The sequence below is a fragment of the Onychostruthus taczanowskii genome, unplaced genomic scaffold (genome assembly GCF_017590055.1).
Source record: "Onychostruthus taczanowskii isolate IOZ18803 unplaced genomic scaffold, ASM1759005v1 scaffold77, whole genome shotgun sequence".
In the NCBI taxonomy this organism is placed as follows: Eukaryota; Metazoa; Chordata; class Aves; order Passeriformes; family Passeridae; genus Onychostruthus; species Onychostruthus taczanowskii.
In genome coordinates, this window is record NW_024505561.1 from 5,009,721 (window position 1) to 5,029,078 (window position 19,358).

The 19,358-nt window shown below is 38.6% G+C and overlaps 1 protein-coding gene across 1 annotated transcript in view; it reads right to left on the reverse strand.

The window, feature by feature from the left end:
* Positions 1-19,358, reverse strand: part of TMTC4 (transmembrane O-mannosyltransferase targeting cadherins 4) — a 54,034-nt gene that overhangs the window by 15,938 nt on the left and 18,738 nt on the right. Inside the window, exons 6-11 of the mRNA XM_041423371.1 lie at positions 13,640-13,737; positions 11,471-11,563; positions 8,003-8,164; positions 7,027-7,229; positions 3,678-3,849; positions 3,459-3,590 (exon numbers count right to left, since the gene is read on the reverse strand). Of these exons, the coding sequence (XP_041279305.1) occupies positions 3,459-3,590; positions 3,678-3,849; positions 7,027-7,229; positions 8,003-8,164; positions 11,471-11,563; positions 13,640-13,737 (860 nt within the window). The remainder of the gene's footprint in view (positions 1-3,458; positions 3,591-3,677; positions 3,850-7,026; positions 7,230-8,002; positions 8,165-11,470; positions 11,564-13,639; positions 13,738-19,358) is intronic.

Below are 19,358 nucleotides of genomic sequence, written 5' to 3' on the forward strand. Positions count from 1 at the left end.
ACCAACCTCACAAACTAATTGTACCTTTTCAGTATTAGCATAGCTCTTCTCTGACAAACTTGTATCTATAATGATTGCAGTTTGCATAAAGCATAAATTTCAAAGTTACTTACTCTGGTATGTCAAGGCAGATAGTAACATTATGTTGGGAGTATTTTAACTTCCTTGCTTATTATTGCAGAAAAGTTTTCAAAAATTATGTTTATTAATTTCTATCCTTTAAAGAAAAGCCAGTAGCAAGGAGAATGTAGAGATTATGTAGAAAATCACAATAATTTACAGTAATTTAAATTCAGTTATTTCAAATCCAGGAAAAGAAAAATGCTGGCTATGTGTGTAACAATGTAACTGCAATTATTTATTTAGATAATCAATGAGAGGAGGTCATCCAGGAATAAAGACCATCTCTGGATTCTTAACTGCTATGGCTTTTCTAAAAGATGACAAAAAATAACTCAGCTCTTCCAACAATGCAAACATTTCCAACAGAAAAAAAAAAAAAAAAAAGGCAGCAAGATGAGCATTTTTGGGAATAATCTTTAAAATTAAAAAAACCCCAATGTGTAATGACTTCAGAAGGTGAGAAGCAATCCAGCAATGTCTATAAATAGTGAACAGCATAGGAGAGGGTCAAAATCTCACATATCCACATCTGCTGTAGTTGTCAAGACTTCTCTTATCATCAGTGGAGAGAAAGACAAATCTAGGATACAGTCCTTCTGACTTATGTCTCTCATTTAGTCCAAGGAGAGGAACTAAATGCTAAAAGAAACAGCTTTCTTTTCTCCCAATGAGAAGAATCCAATCCATACAGTATGAAAAAAGGTGGTAGGAAAAATGGAATGAATACAGAGGCACCTCCTGTTTAGCTAAGGAAAATACTGCCATATATATTAAAAATGTGTACTGTTTCAGTCTTATGGCCTTTGAAACCAACATGAGTGCAGGGTCACACAAGTTCAAATGTGTGACATGCTCCTGGACATGTTTAACCAAGATCTGTAACATACTTGTTTCTCTCTCTTAAAAAACCCTACCCATCCACCCACCACGTTTTATATATATATATATATATACACACATATAACATATATATAAAAAACATATATATTTTAAAATACTGTAAATAAATAACATTTAAAATATTCAAAACGTTTTAATATCTGTATTGGGAACTTTTTCAGAGGTCAAAATATTTATACCTTCATTATGGTACCTGATTATTTCCAATAAATTTTAAAATCACTGGGAAATGTATATTAAACTTGATCTTAGATGTCATCCTCTTGAGTCAGATGTGTCAAAGCACCAGATTCACTACTGTGCCACACAATCTCATTTAATGCAGTTTCCACGTTTTTATCTAAAGGATATGTTTAAAGAAATGAGTCTTGAAATTAGACAAGGCAATGCTGTTACAACTTGTTATTTAGAATTAGGGTAAGTTTACTCTGTACTTCCCACACAGACAATTTGGAATTGAAAAGAGCTGTACAACAAAACATGAACAGCTTTTTCTGCTACTGAGGATTTGAGATTTTGAGATCCTGATACATAATGGAAGCAAAGCATGACCACATTACACATATTTAATATGTTCCAAGAACAACAAGAAAAAGCTATTATCTGTGTGCCATTCTTTGGTCTGCAGCAGCCTCCCACTGAAATAAATGGGTCACTGAAAGAAAGTCCTGTGGAGTCATTTTTAAAGGAAACCTGCAATTTCAAGACAACTGAAGATCAAAACAAAACCTGGTTCAAATTTTCACATTTACCTTTGTCAAAATTAAATAAATATAGCTGAGTTCATAAAGAAGACAAGACATAGGCTCTCATACATGGACTCTCTGATGTTCCTGCTTAGAAAATTTTCTGTCTATTGTGATTTCAAAGCTACATCCTTCAGCAAAATGGGGATGTGAGCCTACAATCCTTTCCTGGTTCACATCCCCATGCTTTCCACTTGCACAAGCTGTCACCAGGAGAAATACAGCTCAGGCATGTCTACATTGCCCAGTGTTGACAAACACAAGCTCATTTTGCCTGTACATTCATTGGCTTTAAACCAGCTGTATGAGTTCAGTAGCTTGTGCGCAGCTCATCGGCTCCAGCGCGGCACTGCGGGAGCGCAGCTCCAGCTTCCCAGCCAGCCGTGGCTGGAGGCCAAGGAGCTTGGAGCACAGGCAAAGAGTGCGGATCTGTCTAAAGCACTCTCACCATGGCAGATGGATGGAGTTACACACAAAGAAAACAGATTGCATTTGCTCCATTTATAGTATGTGCTTGTCATCCAGAAGACAAGATGCACTGAGGTCATCGATTAAAAAGAAGATGGTTGCCTACCACTGCCACACAATAAAATACAACAGCTCTTTCCTATGTATTAAAATCTCAGACTACTGAAAGATGCCGCCGTGTTGCAAATGCTGGCCATAAATGTTTTTTACAGCTCATTGTTGCATATTTGTATTCCAGTAATTGCTAAATTTATCATTCTCTTTGTGAAGCTGAGCATTCACAGGTTCCTTTTTAAACCCTGTGTCTTGATTGGCATTTTCTAGACACCACTCTAGATTACAGGAACCTCATCTTTTAAAACATCATGTATTTTTATTGACAAGCTGCACATTCCTACTCCCAGGTTTTCAAAGAGTCTCTTTACTAAAATTCAGACAACATCAGTGCTCAGTGGTGTGCTCCAACAGATCACACTCTTGGCTGTCGAAGGACTGCTGTGGAGGTCACCTCTGTTGGAGGCTGCAGCAGTCTCCAGTGCTGAACACTGCTGCTCAGCTCAGTGAAACATCCTATCCAGCCCCACCATCTTACTTGTTCCCCACTAAGCCTGCAGGGAAAATTGCAGCTTTCCTCAGTGCCCATGTCTGAAGAGTCTAGCCCGCTCAGCTGCTGTAAAAAAGCAGAAGTGGGAGCAAGATTTTACTCCCACATCCCGCAATTGCATTGATGATATGCTGCTTTGTCCCTCAGCTGTGCTGGCTTTATATACCACTGGAAGGTGCACCGAAAGGATTCTAAAAACAGCATAGACATTTTTCAGTTCAATACATCGCTACAACTTACTAACCTTGTTTTGATATTTTTGTTGCAATAACTTGCAATTATACACACAATTCTTCTAAATAGATTTTATTAGCAGTACATCCAATTTGACTTGATGCCTTTCTTGAAGTGCATTCTCCCCTCTCTCTCACCTCTCCACTCCCACCTCCAAGTTCTGAATTACAATATTGTAATTTGCACTTTCTGGTATTTTGACTATGCTGCCACTGTAATTTAGATGTCTGACATGTCAATGTCATTTCTGAACCCAGCAAGACTGTGAATAACACTGTAGCACAATATATTAACTATGCATAATACCTCCTTGACCCCACGTTTCAAAACACTTAAAAATAAAAGAAAAATAAAAAAAGAATAGAAGTCAATGAGTGACTTACTTTTGCATTCAGAGGGCACACAGACAATGCACTCCTAAAGAGCTGCTCTTCTGACCTCCACTGACTGCTGCGGAGTGCACAGCGCATTACATTTATCAACAAGATTCCAAGTACTGCCACAGCAAGAATTTTCTTAAGGAAAGAGAGCCAAGTTAAGAAACAAATCATCCAATTGAACTGCTTCATCATCAACAACTCTACTGATTATTTTGATGGTACCTTTTTCTTGGCTTGCTTACTCAAGAGACTAAATCCATATGTAAAGAGAATACAATATCCAATACTGGGGAGGTAGATGACTCTCTCTGCAACAACAAATCCTACTCGGAAGAAGAGATTACTTGCAGGAAGAAAAGGGATAATAAGAAATCCAAGTCCCAGTGTAAGGATTCTGCAAACAAGAAACATTCTCAGGTTAACTACAAATCTTAACTAAAGAACCTTTTCCACTTAACATATAAAATTTATTTAAACATTGTAGAAGGATGTGCATATAGGACAGGGAGGCACTTAAAAAATCATTGCTATAATTTCCAGAAAAGAAATATTCATGATTCCAGGCCAGAAAATAGCCCCATTACATATTAATTCTATAACTCCTATTTAAAATACACAGGCAGGAAAAGTAATGGTAAAAGCTACCTGTCTATTTTTGGACCTAGTAAGACAGTAATGGGGGCAAAACCATAAGTCACTGCTAAAGAAGAAACTTAGGTGCACATTCAACCGAGAGGGTGGTTTTTCTCCTAACAAACACATCAATAGTAGAATCCATTGTGGTTAACTACTAGAAAGTTAGTCATCTACTCTCTTTCTACTGACAGAAGAGACACGCAGTTTTTGAGAGCAGTTTGTCTTCCTTTTTTTTGGCACCAATGTTAGCATCCTCAGCAGGTAGCTCTTTATTGACTATACAGAGCTCAGACAAAAGAGTCTAGGTACCTCATTTTACAGAGCTGACAGAAGGGAATAAGGACCTCAGGTCCATGTCAGGTGTTTCCTACAATGGCCACGGGCATGGTAATTTTCTGCTCTAATTTATTACAAATAAATCTCTACACTGTAAGGTAGATGCATCCTACCTTTTCTCATCCCCACAAGTCCTAGGCCTTCACATTTTGTCTTTACTTTTTACTAAAAACCTATTTAGGAATAAAGGCTTAGCGAGTGCATTTTTACTAAAAAGTATGACATCACTAGCAGCACCCCCTCTCCAAAATTACTTATCTATGCAAATAAGTATGGGAACAGCAGAAAGGCAGGCGGGTGCACTGTTAATATTTGAAGGAATGAGAAGGAAGAGAAGAATAAGATTTTGCACTCTGAGCAATAGAATTACATTTGTGGTGATAAAAGGAAGACTATGGAAAATGTGGAAGCATTTGGGAAGCCTGGCTACCCAGGACATGGAGAAAGCTGAGGTATTCAGTAACTTTTTTGTCTCAGACTTCACCAGCAAGTGCTCCAACCACACTGCTCAAGTCACATAAGGCAAAAGCAGAGACTGGGAGAACGAAGAACTGCCTGCTGTAGAAAAAGGTCAGGTTCAAGAACACCTAAGGTGCACAACTCCATGGGATCTGGTAAGGTGCACTTGCAGATCCCAAGGGAACTGATGGATGAAATTGCTAAGATAGTGCTGAGCTCCTACCCATCATACTTGAGAAGTCATGAGAGTCTGCAGAAGTTCCCATTGACTAGAAAAGGGGAAATGCTCATGTTTCAAACAGGGAAAAAGGCAGACTCAGGAAACTAGGTCAGTAGGTCATCTCTGTGCCTGGCAAGATCATGGAGCAGATCCTCCTGGAAAATATGCTAAAGCACCTGGAAAATAAGGAGGTGACTGGTGAAAGCCAATCTGGCTTCACTAAGGGAAAAATGTGCCTGACAAATTTTATAGCCTTCTACAATGGAGTTAGAGCATTGCTGGATAAAGGAAGAACAAGTGATATCATCTACCTGGACTTGTGCAAAGCATTTGGCACTGTCCAATGTGACATCCTTGTCTCTAAAGTGGAGACATGGATTTGACAGCTGGCCCTCTTGGTGGCTAAGAAAGTGGCTGGATGGTTACATGCAAAGAGATGCAGTCAATGGCTCAGTGTCCAGAGTCCAGTGACAAGTGGTGTTCCTCAAGGGCTGGTACTGGGACTGGCACTATTTAACATCTTTGCTGGTGACAAGGACGGTGGGACTGAGTGCACCCTCAGCAGGTTTGCCCATGACACCCAGCTGTGCAGTGGAGGGAAAGGATGCCATCCAGGGGGACATGGACAGAACAGGTGGGCTGATGCAAACCTCAGTGCAAGGTCTGGTACTTGGGTCAGGGCAATCCCAAGAACAAAGCTGGCAAGAACAAAGAATAATCCCAAGAACAAAGAAAATGGCATGAGAGTAGCCCTGAGAAGGACTTGGGGGAGTTCAGTGATGAGAAGCTGAACACGACCCAGCAATGTGCACTTGCAGTGCAGAAAGCCAACCATATCCTGGCTTGCATCAAAGTAGCATGGCCAGCAGGGCCAGGGAGGTGGTCCTGCACATCCTACTCTGCTCTGCTGAGATCCTAGCTGCACTGCTGCATCCAGCTCTAGGGCCCCCAAGATAAAGAGGACATGGACCCGTTGGAGTGAGTCCAGAGGTGGGCCATGAAGATGAGGAGAAGGCTGCAGCACGTCTCCTATGAATACAAGCTGAGAGGTGGAGTTGTGCATCCTGGAGAAGAGAAGCCTCCAGGGAGATCTTCTAGAAACCTTCCAGTACCTAAAGAGGGCAACAAGAGAGCTGGAGATGGGCTTTTCAAAAGGACACGTAGTGACAGTGCCCCATTCCTAGAAGTGTTCAAGTCCAGGATAAACAGGTCTTTGAGAAACCTGTTCTCATGAAAGGTGTCCCTGCCTGTGGCAGGGGGACTGGAACTACCTGACTTTAAAGTCAGTTAGTTCCAGTCTATGACTGAGCAGTTGGAAATTTTTAAGGAACTGAGAAATTAAGTCTACATAAAATCCATGGTAACAGAACCTATGAAGTTAAACAGAAGCCCTTAGTGAGAAAGAACAGTTTACAATAAACTTTTTAGTTCCTTTGGGTAAAGTACAAGTTGTTTTCTGGGTACATACTATGGGTCAAGCATTTTACTTTTTAACTGTATGACCATGGCCAGTATTTCTACCTGATTTCAAAGCACATCTCCTCTCTTCCATTATTAGGAGGAAATTAAAGGAAATGATGACTTGTAAGGAGTACGGGTAGCAACAAACAATTTCCAACTGCGTTTTGAGCACATATTTCTTTTTACCACCTACAGTGTTAAGGATTTCAAAACACCATTTCAGAAGAAAAAATAAAGCAGCCATCCATGTCTCCTCCTCCAACTCTGTTTCCTACTAGCTGGTGTACAGTGATGGACTCAAATTGGGATAAAACTGTAATGACAGCTATAAATATTTATTTGAACTGCATTTGCTAGACACTGGTTCTACTGAATTGTTAGAATTATCAGTAGTGGATTTAACAAAATAATACTGTAGTCAAGTTGGCCAGGCATTTAAAATTCATCACTGTCTCTTACCTTCTCTTATGGCTGTCTTCTGAGCACAGAGCTTGGCATATCAGACCAATTAGGCAGAACCAAAGTGCTGCTAGTGCAATTATCCTCCAGTCGCTGACGGATTTAATGAGGGGTATGCAGCCCATTGACCAATCAAAACACAGCCACCAGGGACACAACAGCAACCATGCATTCAGTGAATAGTAGTAATTATAGTTTATAGCCTGTCAGTCAAAAAGAAAACAAACATTTATTTGATACTAAACTTGGGTGGGGGAGAGAAGGGGGCAACTTTATTCCATTTCTCTTCCCTCATTTCTCTTATAACACAATAGAGGATATGAATACTGTTAGACTACAATTGTTTACTATTTATATCCATTACAATTACAGCTGTGAAATTAATTTTTAATTTTCTTTTAAACATAGCTAGGTGGCTCTGTAGTTCAGAGCAGGGAAATGCAATTCTGTGCTGTCCAACCAATACTCACACATAAAAAGAACAATCTTGTACAACAGGAGAAAACATCAAAAGTAATCATCCACTGTCTTCATCTTTCATTCTCCATCTCCAGAAAGATCCTTAATGCCACCAGAGGTACATAGCTAAGACACACTCCAAATACACCAGACTAGAACTTCGTGCTATTTTCTTTAGTTGTGAAAGAAGGTGAAAAGTCAAGCATAGTATGTGGAAAAGGGATGAAAATCAGCAAAAGCTAATTTCTTGTATGCATGGGGAAAATATAGAGTAAATGGAAAAGTACTTCAATGTGTACAGTGCATGCTAAATTGAATGCAAAGAATATACACAGTATACTATTAAAAAAAATTTGCAGAGAATCATCACAGCAGCACAGGCGAAGGTGACTTATCACACATATCTCGAAACGTAAAAACTGCCCATTTTATTGTTTCTTAGAAGCACAGAAAACTTAATTTTATGACAAAAGACAAAGTTCTGAGCTGGCCAGAAAAAAGAAACTTTGTAACTTACTCTTACAAACAGACTGTCAGCGAATGAAGCTGGGTTGTCTACTTCAGTGAACGCTGGTGGTCCTGTGCCCATAATCCTCCAGCGGATATACAGTATTCCGGCCCCTCCACACATCAAAAGAGTTATCCTGAAAAGCAGCCCCTTCCTTAACAGCCCAGCATTCTACAGGAAAGAAAGAAGGAAAAAACAAAAAACCCACCTCATATAGAAACAGTATTTGTTCTCTTACCCAACACATTCACATCCTTTTCACCTCTATCTCAGAAAGAAAAACCTATTCCTGTGTATTTTTGCTATTAGAGTTGACTTTTTAATGGGAAAGTATTTTTTGCAAAAAATTTAATTTCCTTCTCAATCAGTAAACAAAAGTTGTTACTTCAAGAATACTCTCTTCTACAAATCCTCTGTAATTCTTTAGCTGATGTAGTTTTCCATGGCAATTTCTGACAGGGAATTTGAGCAGAATACAGCCTTTAGTATACAGCATATTAAATTAATTTATCTTTTCTTTCTAAAATGGAGGATGAGTACTTTGGGGACTTTGTTTTAAATAGCTATTTTCAGCTGTCTGCTTGTCATGGACAAATTTTGTCCACTTAGGTATCTTCAGAGGTAAAATTACAGGTATATACCAAGAAAACTGCACAGTTAGGAACTGGGAGGAATTAGAAACTGAATTAAAATTTTCACACTCAAAAACTTGATTAAAAAGGTAATGACAGAGAGGCACCCAAATCACTTACTTCAGGGTAAATGACCCAAGATCAGAAAAAGTATAAAATTGTGTTTGGTATATATTAACTCGGTTTACATCATGCATTTTATAATATACCCTCTAGGCTGTAAAGAAGGCAAGTCACATAAAACATAAAGAAGTGATGATGTAGACAGTAAATCTGACAGACTTTTATATACTTTTCTCCAAGCACACAAAAACCAAAAAACAAAAAACAAACCCAAACAAAAAGACCAAAAAAGTGTACACTGTAGATATTCTTCAAGTTTCACCTGTGGAGACTGGAAACAGAATCATCAGTAAGTATAACAATATACCAGTCAAAGCTTTAAGATGGCACAATAATTATGATTACCTCTTAGTGGAATATGCTCTTTAGCAAGGACCACCATAATTGTTTAGGATATCAAGATCAGCTATGTCTGAACTTTTTTTTTTAAAAAAAAGGTAGGCTTCCTGAACAAAGACAGCCATCAGTGCACTGGCTGAAGATACTTATTTTCTAAAAGGATGGAAAAGTTAAAGTAAAAAACAATTTTTAGATTGCTTTTTCGTATTTGTAATTGACAATGGAGTCATGATAAAATACTTAGTTGAATACTTAAGGATAAAGCAGTCTGTAATTTTGATTTTACGTAAGCTAGCCTTTGTGCTCAAATGATTGCTTCCAACCTGGACATCTCAGTAACCAAAGTTACTACAAGGAGGATTTAGGAATGGTTTTCCTATAAAATAGCTTTTGGAGAAAACTGTACTATGAAAAAACCCCACATGTAGCGAATATTTATAACTGCTTTATGACAGATTAACAACAATATCTCTTAGCCCAGGGCTTCATTTCATTTAACAGTACATGCATTCTCTTAAAGGCCAGATTTCACAATTGCCACAAAATCTCTCAGTAGGCAGAACGTGAAAGTGGAAGAAGTGTTATTGTATCCTCTCTGATCAGAACTAATTGAAATCTGGCATGAAACTGAAACTTGTCTCAATCATGAAGGAAAAAAAAGGTTCTTACTTGAAGAGTTTTTAGGATCTGCCTTTCAACAAAGCAAAACAATTTTAGACACACTTTCTTGAAAAGAGTAGAACAGATTTTTGCAGGTAACAGGAGCTAAAATTAATTACTTCTACCAAAAGAATAAGAGGGAAAAGGCACATCTGATATTTTCTTCACTGAAACAGAACCATTTAAAAGTTCTTTTAAACAGAAGCACCATACTCTGAGCTCTTCATGCTTAAAGAATAACTCTCCAAAAAGCTTTTACTCTGACATTTTCTAGAATCGTAGAATGGTTTGGGCTGGAAGGGATGCCATGGATATCTTTTGCTAGATCAGTTTGCTCAAAGCCCTGTCAAGTCTGGCCCAGAACACTTCCAGGGATGGGGTATCCACAACTTCTCTGAGTAACTTATTCCAGTGCCTCACCACCCTCATTGTACAGAATTTATTACTGGTCAAACACTGGAACAAACTAAGCTTCCTAGAGAGGTGGTCTCCCTGGAGCCTTCTCTTCTCCGTTCCAGAAGGCCACTGGATTAGTCGAGCACAATCTGCACATGCTGAAGCTGGGTTGGCTGTCTCCAGTCACCTCCCTGTCATTCGCATGTTTTGACATAACTTCCAGGAGGATCTGTTCCATGATCTTACCAGGCACTGATGTGAGGCTTGACTGACCACTTATTCCTGAGGTTGTACTTATTACCTTTTGTTTCCAGCACTTAATTCTCAGCTAGCTCTGCAGTAGATCCCTACAGCTCCAGATGCTTCTCTTGTCATATTAATCTCCTTATACAGCAAAACTTCCCAGCATTCCTATTTGGTGCCTGAAACACTCCTGTAGTCCTCACTTAGCCCTTCTTGGTCAAAGCTATAATTTCATTTCTAGAGAACATACTTCCCCTGTTTTCCCCTGCAGCTCTTCATTTCACTCCTTGCAAAGGAATTTAAAAGCCCCACAGGACTTGTGCCACTCAGAAATATTAGTGAGACACCTCTGCCGTGAAACCAGACTGAAGCAAAGTACAAGGAATATTCTTGTTGGATGAGAATCTTAGCTGTTCAACAGCAGTGATGCTCTAGTAGGCTGTAGGTCTATTTGGCTGCCATCCTTCATTGATCTGAGGCCGATTGTTTCCGTTACTTGCTTGCCAGTGCCAATACTAGGTGCCAGACTCCACTTGAGACGATACCAAATACATTGACACCAATGAGTCAGAAAAATCAATCCCTAGCAGCTCTCAGTGCTTACCTAACTTTTTATTTTAAACTACAAAGCTACTAGGACCCGGTAACATAATGTGTTTTTAATGTACTTGTCTAATTATGTCATTGAGAACCTGAATAAATCTCTCCCCCTCTTTATTCTGACCAAACCATTCCAAGTACCATTTCAGGTGTATAGTTACTGACCCTGGAGAGCTCGTTGCATCAAGCATTCAGCTGTTCCATACAACATTTTTAACATATTGTTGAGAAAATTGTGGAAGGGGTTTCACTATTCAATGCAATTCTAGCAATACCCCATTACGGCTCGTATTGCTGCAAAGATGCCTTACTAGGCTGACTAACAATTCCTTTTTTAGTTGGTTGGTTGGTTTGTTTTTCTTTTCCTAATTCTCAATAACAACAAAACTGCCAGAAGCTGAATCTTTGTCATTTAGGCCATAACTGTCTGAATGGCCAGAATGAACAAAATCTGTAAGAATGGACAAAACATCCAAGGACTCACCTCCAATGACTTGTCCTTATACAGTAACTTTCGAATGAGCTCCAAAAGATTTATCTTGTTAATCACCAGTGCATCAAACACTGCATTCAAACCCTAAGGAACCAATAGAAAACAACAGCATAAGATGAAGCAGCTAAACACAAATATTTTCTTTTAAATACATCTTGAATCGACTTACTGTACATCTTAATTCTGATTCCAAACAATTAGAGAGATACATTGGTAGTAATGATGGCAGAATGGTAAATGGAGCTCAGATTAGTAGAATAAAATTTTACTGTAATGGAAATTCTCCTGCTACAGGGAATAACCGTTCAGGGAATACCATGCACCAGAAAGCCAGATAACATATGCATGGTCACAACAGAATTCTGCTCTCCATCTTCTTCCCCAAATGTTCTGCAGTGTAAATGCTGCAGTCAAAAGGTAAGGCTTCTGTCAGTAAGGTGGAGTTTCTTAAAGCCTTCTACTTATTTTTTGTTGTATGGTATCTGTGGACTTCCAGGTTTCAGAAATACTGTTTCTAAACGGTACAGACAAAGGATGAGAAAGATTTAACAGAGGTATCAGACTTGTTTTTCTTGCATTAACAGCAATAAACACAGTGCAAGTTGCTGGGGGAAAAAAAAAAGAATAGTTCTATATGACATCAGCCACTACCCAAAACTAGAACATATTCAGTGCTTTGCTGGGCTACACTTGCACATAACTACATCCAAGCAGGCAGACAAAATGTATAAAGGTGTCCAGGAGTAATTCTACTGAGGTTACCGGCAAAATCAAACCTTAGCATTTCTGCTTCAAAGTTTCAGCATATCATCATGGTAATTCTTGAGTATTTATCCTATATTCTAATATTTTCAGAAATTACCTCACTGTTCTGATGACTAAATAGAAAAAAAACCCAGTAAAACTGGTTCCAGGTGAAGCAAAGGGCTGGTACACTGGGACGCCACAAGCCCCTCACGAAGAGTCCAAGGGAAGGGACAGAAGATGGGTTAGAGTGTGGCTTGGTTCCATGTAGAAAGGCCACTTGGCAATTAAAAGGCTTTTGGCTCACTCAGATGGAAATAGGAAGGCAAGAATTCTACTGAAAATCACATTTAGCCTCCAAGTAATCTTTTTAATGGGTGATTTAGCCCTTTATCCCTCTGACCTGTGCCCCTTAGCACAATAAATGTAATCATCCTAGCAGTGCAACAGCAAACAAATAAAATCCCAAATACAATAATAGTTCTGCATCTGATAGCTCAAATAGTTACTTCATACTGCTAGAGTAAATAATTTAACATTTTAAGACAATTCCTTACAGACATCTTTGAAAAACACATCACTCTACAAACATCTATCAAAAAAAAAAAAAGTCCCAAATCAAGAAGTTTTCTGTAATTTCTTTTCCCTTTTCCTCTAGCAAGGACAAGAGGGCCATTGTTGCGAAGAATTTTCTGATTCTGTTGCTTATCTGTGTCACCTAAAGCTATACACTGGATTTATTACTAAAGATCTATATCTATATAAAAAGTAAAAATCACAGATACAGCATTTCAGGTGGCCAGTTTGCTCACCCAAAAAAGCATTGCCTTCACTGAAGTTATAAAAAGCCAGACCACAATAAACACGAACAATAACTACATCTGTTTCCACAGACAGACCCTCAAATAAGGAACAAAAGGAAGAGATGCAGTACTAGAAGTGCTAATTAGGCCACAATATAATTATAATTAGGGCCATAAACAATGGCCCTAATTATAATTACACTGTTCACAAAAGCAAGGGAATGGAGCTTTTAAAAATGCTCTCCTCCAGTTATATCTTTCTTCATAAGCTTTGAACTTCTCTTCAAAAGAAGTTTGTAGTCCTGCTATCTCAAGAATTTAATTCAAAAACAAGGGCAACAAAAGTGAAACTAATGATGTAAAACCTTTAAACTTTGCAAAAATATATGCAACCTGCTTACAAAAGTTAAAGTGAAAAACTCTAACAGATTGGCAAAGATACAGTTAAGACAGATCTACAAGAACACTGCTTTTTGTCAACATTAATTAATTTTCTGAATAGAATATAAAGGTGTGCATGTCATTAGCTGTGGAGAAGATTAATTTCTGTAGACTCTGCAACTATACCTGACAGATGTTGAGGTGAAAATTCAGTTTATAAGAGAATTCTTACCAGTATTGTAATTCCTTGTTCTTTGCACAGCATGGCTATTGCACCTAGGACAACACTCATCAGCACCCAGAATACAGAAAACGTATGTCCTTCCTTATCTGTTAAAATACAGAATGCCATATCTTTAGGCATTTTATACATTTAAAGGTAAATTAAAATAAAAAAAGTAAAAAAATAGACAGCATTTAGTATCGCAGTCTTTTCTACCAGTCAAGATCTGGACACACAGACCTAAAAAGCATAGGGCACCTCCTGCAATATGCTGGCATTTGTCCCTTTATTGCAGTCATTTTCTGGTCTTGGAGACATTAGAAATGTCCCTATTTGCTCGATGTTTTAGCCAGATTAATTAGAATGGCAGAAGCTTCACATAATTTTCACAATTTGTCATCTGAAAAGGTTAATTCCCAATATTTAGAGACATTTATCATCCTTAGCTAGAGCCCTGTCATTAATGGCCACTCTCTTCCAAGCTACCATAAGAACAAGAAATTCTTTACAATAGTTACTCATGAAGTGTCACACACACAAACTGTTTTATCTGCAGTCTAGTCTACAAAGGCACAACGAGCTCCTTCTCCAGAGCTGCTGCATTTAGCAAGTGCCTCATGTAATTTTATTATCACTGCAATAGAATGCCATGGAGCTCAAAAATGTCAGCAGACTAACAGCAGTTAGTCCTTGCACTCAGGAAGCAGTTTTACAGCAGGGTGAGGAACTCTGGGGTTAAGAGATCAAGAGCCACTACAGCTTCTACTCAAAGAAAAGGTCTTTAAAGACTGTACCACGTAGCTGATTTTGGGTACTACAAGCAGGCATATCTGAGATGAATGTAACAATCAACCCTACTTCAGCCAAGGTACTATCACACACAATACACAGGTACTTCACAAAAAAACGTATCTGTCACAACCTCTACTCCATAGGAGCAAGCAACAGAGGAAAGCACTCTGCTCATTCAGAGGCAGTTTCTTGATTCCAGTAACAGGGGCTGTACAGGCATCACAAGAATCAATCCTGGACTTGGCGTCTGCAAAAACAAAGTTGAACTCTGCATTCATTGACTGAATCCCTTTCTTACTTTCCTTGACCTCTAGAGCAGTTCTTCTCTACTGCTAATGCAGGTTTGACCCTCAGTGCTTAAAGAGAACTGCAGTAATGGTCTGTGGAAAGGGTAAATGGCAAGATTAAGATATTTCACCAGAAGTAGAAACCTACACCTAAACTAGTGCACTAGGCTCCCTTTGTAACTGTCCATGAGAAGAGGACACTTTTAGGGATTAAGTTACCTAATTAAATGCAGCTGAACACCCTTCAGAGATGTAACTCTGCACTGATGATACAGGGAAACCAGTACACTACCTCAAATGTTGTTGGGGTCAGATACAAATCATAACCATGTGTGAAAAGGATCTGTTGACATTGGCCTCCTCTTTCATTTTGAACCAGGCTACTTCTTTTGTAACAGAGAGCTCCAAACTTTTAATACAAATATGTCAAAAACAGGTTTTGAGTTACTTCTAACCTAAAAAACCCCTTTCTTACCTAAGACTTCTAAAACTTCAACAGAGTGAATACAAAAATGTTTGAGATTCACAGTTGCAATACATAGAGGGCATTTGATCCTCCTCCCTCCACTCCAAATTATGTCTCCAAAAGTGAGGTAAAACTTAACATTAGAGGTGCAAATATTATAAAGGTAAAAGAAAGTCTTCTTTTAGGAAATAAGTCATACACATCTGAATAATGAAAAAAAAAAGGCAAGAAAATACAAAATACATAATAACTAAAAAGACATTGGAAGTAGAAAAATTAAAATGCAATGGGAAACTCCAGCCCACATCAATTATACAGGGGAACAGCTGAGGGTTGTAACTCATGGAGAAAAGAGCTTCAACATTCCTTCTATGAGTACTGCTAGACAGAAAGAATTCTGTCGAAATACATCCCTTCAAGGAGCTTTTCATACTTTGCAGTACAACAGACTGTTCAGCCAGTTCTTGAAAACCAGATTTGGTGGTTTTTTGTTTGTTTTGGCATTTTTGTCTTTTTTTTTTTTTTTTTTTTTTTTTTTTTTTTTTTTAATGTAGAAATCAGCTAGCACAGAGAATGGAAGGATAGAAGGCAAAGTAATTGACTGTGTTCACAAAATGACTGTCAGTCATCCCTAGTAAGTGTAAAAAGGAAAATAGTGAAGACAGCCAATGGACTTTTACTGTGTTTATGGAAGCAGACTTTCTTCCACTGAGAGGTTTCTTCTTCTCAGAATCAAATTCTAGTGGGAAGGAGTCAGGACAACTAAGCACTTCTCAGAGAAGCAGTACACAAATACAAATTCAGTACACAAATACAAATTATATTAACACAAGGGATTGTAGAAAATATATATAGTAAGAGACCAGCTGGCAATTCAGAAATGCTTTGATGATTCAAAATATAAGAGTAATAGTAAAAAGGGAACTAGGTCAAATTATCAAGGACAAATGTAAAAGCAGCACATTCATACAGAAAATCTAACACAGAAAGGTCACATTGCAAAATAAGAAAAGGTAATGCATGTAGAGAACAAATCCCCACAATTCCACAGATATATTAGTAACAAGAGTAGTGAGGAAGGAGTTATTCCAATATTCATTAAGAAATAAAATGGACAGTGCCAAGAAAACCGAAGTATTCTGTGCTTTTTTCCTTCTTTTTTTTCCCAAAAAGGTCAGTTGCAATCAGATGGCAAGTACAGCATCAGCAGAAAGGGAGGAAGGACAAAAGCAAAAATAGTGAACTACAAGACAGAATTCATAGAGAAGTTAATCTGTTTTAAATTACGATTGGTTACACTCTCTCAACAGGTCCTATACAACCCAGAGTAAACTCAACTGTTACCTCTCAGAAATAATGAAAAATACACGAGAATCCAGGAATGTCAAATAAAATAAAACAGTGCCTACATACCTACTTTTGAAAAGGAACAAAAATACAAAAGGATAGACTACAGATCTAAAGCTAAGCTGACTGATCAAAATTATAAAAAAATCATTACACCTAGACAAAATATACACCTAGACAAAATTATCTAGGTGACACACTAAAACATAAAAGAATATGATTAATTGTTTGCCAAATATTTTAGTCATTTATATAGAACTAAGTATAACTTTTGACTTGGACAGAAAAAAAAAGTCTTCCTGACAAAAGGAAATCTGTAAACATCCTATACCTTGATTTTGCAAAGGCATGAGAATAACACTGGAAGTAATGTGAAATATGGCACAAAAAAGAAGGGCTGCATGAAGTTGTTACAGAATGGGTACAAATAACAGCTGGAAAACTACGGTAAGATACCAGCTTGCTGTGAAAAAAAGTAAAGATAACATTCTGTACTGGATTCTTCCTTTGTCCTTACTCCATTTGGATGCTGGAATAAGAAATATGCTTACTAAGACCAGAAATACTGCCAGGCTGCAACGGCCAGGAGTCATACAAAGGAGAAGTCAGAATTCCATTGACAAACTGGAAAAAACACAGAATCATATCATAGCTTGGTTTCAAAGGGACCTTATGGGTCATCTGATTCCAAACACGCTGCCATGGGTAGGGGCATCTTCCACTAGACCAGGTTGCTCAGAGTGCCATCCAGTCTGGCCTGGAGAAATGGTCCAGCCAAATAAAAGAAAACAGAAGCCATTCAACAGGCACATACTCGAAGTTGTGCATAAACAAGTTTGTCTTTGTGTGAACATCCCAAGTCTCAGATGCAAGAAATATTTCAGCCTGCCCAGCAAAGTCAAGCTTAAGCATAGACTTGCAAAGATGATGAAAACACAGTGAAAGAGAAATAATGAAGGTCCTAAATATTGAGCATCAAACACCTTCAGTAAGGCCTTTGACACAGTCTCCCATAAGATCCTCACAGAGAAGCTGTTGCTGAACAGGCTGGATGTGCAGACAGTGAGGTGGACTGAAAGCTATCAGAATGGCTTGTCCAGAGGGGGGGGGTCAGTGGCACAAAGTCTAACCAAAGGCCAGTGTACTCAGGGGTCAATACTGGGTCCAGTCCTATTCAGCATCTCCATTAATGACTTGGATGATGGGGCAGAGGGCACCCTCAGGTACACATTTGTTGAGGACACCAAGCTGGGAGGAGTGGCTGATACACCAGAGGGTTGTGCTACCATACAGAAGGACCTTGTCAGGCTGGAGAAATGGTCTGGCAGGTTTAATGAGGGATACCATACAGAAGGACCTTGTCAGGCTGGAGAAATGGTCTGGCAGGAATCTCATATAGTTTAATGAGGGGAACTGCAAAATCCTGCAGTAAAGCCTCCTGGACAATGGGCTCTAGGTGACCCTGTGTGGGCAGGTCAGGTCAGGTGACCTCAAGACCCCTCCAACTTCAAACACTCTGTGGTTCTGTAAAGAGAACCACAGATCTCCTGAAAAGCACAATCTCTGTTCCTTTGTTTTCTTTTGCGGGCTCAAAAAAATCAACAGTTATACACAGAATTGTAATATTATCAAAATTCATCAGTGATTAAACTTCAAAAAGAAAGAATTTTAATTAAGAAACATTTTATTTCATGCTTGTTCCTGGGTCAATATGCACAACACCCCTCCATCCCCACCACCCCCATCTCAACTGCAGAAATCTCAGCAAACTAGGCTGGCAAAATAGATACAAAAGACCACCATTCAGCAATGCCTTCAATTTTATCTTTTTTGTAACAGTGAGTTGAAAATGTAAAGCACTGCATAAGTGCTTGTTATGAGATATACACATGCCAACAGAAGTAATCAGTCTAACAAAGCATATTCCCCTAATATGGCGCTGCTTCCCACCAGAAAAATCTTGTGTCAGAAAACGAAACCGATCTCTCATTGGCACCTGTGCCTGGTTGAAACTGGTACACCATATTGTGAGTGGGCATTTTGCCACTCTAACAGATGGACAAAATTGTAAGCATGCCAAAGAAATAGAGTACTTGCTTATTTTTCTTTTAAGCTGGAAAAAATATAGTGTTTCTACACAAACCCAAAAAGCGTTGCTCAGATGGTCCCTCTTTAGGAGTACATGAAAACTGAAAGTTGAGTGGATTCAATAAAATACCTAAGTAAACCATAAACAAGCCATGAGAGCTCCTCCATTTAGACTGCTAGACTTGAGTATAAGCATTTCTAGGGCAAGGATGCATACACAAAGTGTTGTATAGAGTCGAATTGACTGATCCTAAATTTACGAGCAACACATTGACAGTGGACTTAAATACTAATCCTATTTCAAGAGATCTCATTTTCTAGTGTCTTAATTCCACAGGTCAATGACAACAAACTCCTTAGAAGTGAAGCATGTAATGAAAATGCTACATTTAAACTACCAAGCTTAGTTTTATTGTAAAGCCAAACTAACAATATCCAAAGCAATTACTATCAATTCAGGCACTTTGGCATTCAGCATTTCCTTCTTTCAGCCCAGCTGAGCAACTTAAGAGTCAGCCAGGTGACAGCTTGGAGCAGTTTATGGAGTCACCATCTTCAGGTGAAACCCAGCAACTGATTCTGTGAAAGCACCTACTCCTCTGAAGGTTGAAGCAAAGTAAGTTATGTTGAGCTCCTTCAGAGGTTTTAATTTTTAAATGAAATGGATCACAAACACTCATATATTCCATTAAAGGGCCTTGTCTGTGGGGATGGTGTCTTCCAACTAAACTGCTACAAATATTCTTCT